Source organism: Triticum urartu, chromosome 5A (assembly GCF_056163025.1).
Source record: "Triticum urartu cultivar PI428250 chromosome 5A, HENAU_Tu73, whole genome shotgun sequence".
NCBI classification, from domain to species: Eukaryota; Viridiplantae; Streptophyta; class Magnoliopsida; order Poales; family Poaceae; genus Triticum; species Triticum urartu.
In genome coordinates, this window is record NC_141877.1 from 667,851,474 (window position 1) to 667,855,936 (window position 4,463).

A 4,463-nucleotide genomic window follows, 5' to 3' on the forward strand; every position below is an offset into this window, starting at 1 on the left:
ATGGACGACTTCAGGAACACTACTGAGCGTCTCTCTATAGTTGCTGATGGTAATACCAAGCTCGATGTGTTGTACACCAATGAGCCCCACAAGGTGGAGGAGATTCTTACTCTCTATGAGGAATGGCTGCGTGAGGACAGGTACAAGTTTGTTGGTCTTGATCTGGAGTACACACGAGAGGATTATTTTGATCGTAGTAGAAAAGTTACTGTTATGCAACTGGCGATGCGCAAGCATGTTCTTGTTTATCACTTGTGCAAGGCCAGGACGGAGTGCGTTGCTCTGAAGGATTTCCTTCGGAACAAAGGTATAATTTTCGCTAGTGTCGACGTCAGGAACAATAGGGATGTTCTCGCAAACAGTTACCTCAAAATCCCAAGAGAGTGTCACATCGACCTTCAAGAGGAGCTCATGATCAAAGGAGGCACCCTAAGGGATTCAATGGCAAATTTGGCAGGAGCCGTCATAAACAAATCTTACTTGAGTATGAAGTCGTCTTTTCCACAAGGTCTGCATGACTACTGGGAATGGAAGCCGCTTTCCCTTGAACACCTGAAATATGCAGCAATTGTAAGTGAAAATTCGTCTTTATATTTTTGTTTTATTGCAACAACAGTACGTTTTCCCCTTAACTTATATCTTCATTCTCATCCGCTTTTTACTTTAGGATGGGTATGTCAGCTACGAGCTCTACCGCCGAGTTCTGTCTATGAAGGACATGATGCATCCTTGTTGTCTTCCTGACCCCGGACGCCGTTGATGCTTTTGAGAAGAACCCCAATTGAGCATAATCGTCCAGGTGGTGTGAGTAGAATGGATTCCTGGAAGACTTCCATTTCTTTTTTGTATAATTAATGAGTACTTTTAGTTCAATCCTATGGAGTACCGTCTCATGTTATGTGAATATAATTTCTTATGTTTTTTCATGTTGCAAGTTCATTGTTGACGTTTGTGCGAGTTCATGTATATTTAGAGAACCTGTTGAAGTGGCGCATATGTATTGTTTGGGAGAAGCGCGTTTTGTGTTTGGCTTTTATTCAGTGCCGTTTGATTGTGTTTGTATTGTTGTCTTTTACACGTTTGCACAAGAGAGGCACGTCTGCTAATTTACGAGGCAACATTTTAGTTTCGTTTCTTTGTGTGCTTTAGGACCGTGCCTTGAGAATCCATTCATCCGTGTATGTTCAGGCTTCACTTCCGTGGCTTCTTTCCGTCTATGCATGTACATCCATGAGACACGCCATGTGTGTAACGTGCTGGTTTCATACGACAGTTCCTCTTGACACTACGCATCCGTGCCTTTGCCACCACTCTTTTGTGCATCCAGGTTGTTTGTACCCGTGCTTCGATAACTATGAGAAGCCGCAATTCCATGTCTGTATACGTTGTAATTCGGTGTCTCCTGTACGTGCATTTGTGTGTCTCAGGCGTCATGCTGGCTGTGACTCTACGTGCCTCTGGTGCCAGTCCGCGAGGGGACGCATATGTATTGTTTGGAGAAGCGTGTTTTTTGTTTGGCTTATATTCAGCGCTGTTTGTTTGTGTTTGTATTATTTTGTTTTACACATTCGCACAAGAGACGCACGTCTGGTAACGTACGAGGCAACATTTTTCAGTTTCCTGTCTTTGTGTTCTTCGGGACCATACCTCACGTGACACACGCGATGTCTCTATGTGGTGGTGTCACACGGCAGTTTCTCTTCAGACTACACAACCGTGCCTCTGCCATCACTGTTTTGTGCGTTCAGGTGGTTTGTACCCGTGCCTCGAGAACGCCAATTCGATAGCGGTACCTATGCGACAAAAGTCGTAATTCCGTGCCTGTATACGCTGCAGTTCTGTGCGTCATGTACCTGCATTCGCTTGTCTCAGGAGACACGCTGGCTGTGACTCTACGTGCCTGTGGTGCCAGATGCCTATCCGTGAGGGGATGCGGTGGCTGTGACTCGTCGTGCCCATGCTTCTACACGTCCTTGCCTCTAGTCACTTTAAAACTGTGGCTCTTTCACTTCTACCGTTGATTCGCTGCTTGTATTTGATGTATCCTCATGTGATACACTTCACGTGTCTATGTCTCTGCGGTGTCACATGGCTGTCCCTCTTGAGAGTTTGCAACCGTGCCTCTCGAACAGAGTGTTCTTACCGATGCCTCTGCCACCTCTCTTTTTTGCATCCAGATGATTTGTATGCAGAGGATTTGTATCTGTGCCTCGATAATGCCAATTCGAAAACCGTGCTTGTGCGTCAGAGAAGCTACAATTCCATGTCTGTACGCAGAGGGTGTCTACTCGTGGCTCGAGAATGTTAATTGCAAGGCTATATTCGTGCCTTGCCAAGCCGAAGCACGTGCATGTAGAGGTTTCGTTTCCGTGCCTTTGTTGCCTGCATTCACGTGTTTACGGCGAGTTGCTGCCTGTATCTCTACGTGCCTGTGGTGATACCCGTGCCTGTGGAATAGACACGTATGTGCGTCGTGCGCCTGCATACCCGTGCCTGATAGACACGTATGTGCATGTTGTGCCTGCATACTCGGGCCTCACCTGAAACCAGCCTTGACTATCGAGGGACAGGTGTTGTGAATCTAGCTAGATTAGGCACAGATGAGTTTTGGCCTTCGGATCTAAGGCGTACGGCTGGCTATTTGTTTGCTTCATTGGATTCTTCCATTGGTGGTTTTTTGTCAAAGGAGGAATTGATGACCGATGTGCCGGCTGTTTGATGTGACTATTCGGTGTGTCAGTTACCGTAAAATAAAGTTAGAGGCTCCTCGATTTCTCCACGGCATCAAATATTTGTGCACAACCGTGACTTTATGAAGTGCATGGTTTTATGAGCTTCGGAAGCACAACCGTCTATTCGCTGTTCCTAGTTCACACGTTAATGCACATTGTAACTCAAAGGTCCCTCGCCAAGGTTAAATACTGGCCGTGTTTGTGAGGTTTTCACGTCGTATTGTAGCCACAGAACATCAGTCAGTTCCCAGCCTCCTCGCCACTCCCCAACCTTGTCGCAGGGTCTTAGGAATCTCCATTGGCACCTTGCTGCTCGTTGCCATGGACGACTTTTTGAACACTACCGAGTACCATTCTATAGTTGCCGATGGTAACACGAAGCTCGACGTGTGGTACACCAACGAGGCTGGTAAGGTGGAGGAGATCATTCGCTTGTACAAGGACTGGTTGCGCGAGGAGAAGCACAAGTTTGTTGGTCTCGGCATGGAGTTCACAGGAAAAGATTTTTACGGGCGTAGAAAAGTCGCTGTCATGCATCTGGCTATGCGGAATCATGTTTTGCTCTATCACTTCTACAGGGCCAGGACGGAGTGCCCTGCCTTGAAGGATTTCCTTGAGAATAGAGGTATAACTTTCTCTAGTGTGGGCGTCAGGAATATTAGAGACGCTCTTTTTCAAGATTTCATCAGAATTCCAGAAGGGTACCATATCGACATCCAAGAGAAGTTTATGATCAAAGGCGGCAAAGAAAGGGACTCCATGGAGGACTTAGCAGGAGCCATCATTGACGAATCTTATTCGAAGCTAGAGTCATCTTTTCCAGAACTTCTTCGTCACTACTGGGATTGGAAGCCACTTAGATTTGATCAACTGAAATATGGAGCTACTGTAAGTGAAGATTTCATTTTTGTTAGTTTCTTCCTTTGTTCTAGAACAATACTTGTTTTTTTGTATATTCATGTTTTAATTTGATTTTCCTTTAGGAAGGGTATGTGAGCTATGAGCTATACCGCCGGTTTCTGTCGATGAGGGACATCCTGCATCGTCGTTGTCTTCCTGATCTCAGATGGCGAGGACGTTTCTGAGGAGTAGTCCAGGTGGAAGTGCTTGCATGATGGATTGTGTGATGAATTGGTTATTTGGTAGTTATTGTATGGGGTAGTATTACATAGACTGATGAATTTGTAATTGTGGTTGTTTCATTTTGAACCGGATGGAGTTGACTAGTTTGGAAATTTAAGTTTATTTTCGTTCCATTTTGTTTTCCTTGATTGGGTGCCTTCAAGAATATTTTCCTCTACGATTTGTTGCTATGAGTTGGTATAAGATGAGATGTATTAAGAGGAGCACTCAGATGTGCACTCTCGTGATTCTAGGTAGCGCACAGTCGTTTGTTCAGGGAGGCATTGTTTTTGTTTTAGGCAACGCACGCTCTGGTCTTATTAGTTTGCTAGCTTCTTCACTGACAGGTAGGGGCTTTACTTTTCCTTTGTGTTTGTACTGTGTTTGGCACGGTTGTTTTTATATCGAATATATGGTTGTGGTTGTGTGTTTGAAATGGTTTTATGCAGAGCTTGAGTGTGTTTAAGATTCTTCAGATTTTCTCACTTTGTTGTCTGTTTCAATATATGTTGTCTGTTTCAGTATATGTTCTCTGTTTTAGGCACGGTAATCTAGTGTGATACTTGCTGTGGGAGTATTGTGTTATCGACGGTTGCATTTCTGTCTTTC

General features: G+C 44.9%; 2 protein-coding genes across 2 annotated transcripts; both read left to right on the forward strand.

Annotated features, from left to right (window-relative positions):
- LOC147973920 (uncharacterized) lies at positions 1-760 on the forward strand. Its single transcript, XM_087524836.1, has 2 exons — positions 1-570; positions 668-760. Exons 1-2 carry the CDS (start codon positions 1-3, stop codon positions 758-760), a joined length of 663 nt encoding a protein of 220 aa, XP_087380962.1.
- Positions 761-3,053: 2,293 nt separating this feature from the next.
- Positions 3,054-3,817, forward strand: LOC147973921 (uncharacterized). Its single transcript, XM_087524837.1, has 2 exons — positions 3,054-3,620; positions 3,716-3,817. Exons 1-2 carry the CDS (start codon positions 3,054-3,056, stop codon positions 3,815-3,817), a joined length of 669 nt encoding a protein of 222 aa, XP_087380963.1.
- Positions 3,818-4,463: the final 646 nt, after the last annotated feature.

Bases quoted from the DNA above. Each gene is read 5' to 3' on its own strand.
- LOC147973920 (XM_087524836.1), top strand. From the start codon at position 1: ATGGACGACTTCAGGAACACTACTGAGCGTCTCTCTATAGTTGCTGAT. The intron at 571-667 runs GTAAGTGAAAAT...TTTTTACTTTAG, and splicing joins ACCTGAAATATGCAGCAATT to GATGGGTATGTCAGCTACGA.
- LOC147973921 (XM_087524837.1), top strand. From the start codon at position 3,054: ATGGACGACTTTTTGAACACTACCGAGTACCATTCTATAGTTGCCGAT. The intron at 3,621-3,715 runs GTAAGTGAAGAT...ATTTTCCTTTAG, and splicing joins AACTGAAATATGGAGCTACT to GAAGGGTATGTGAGCTATGA.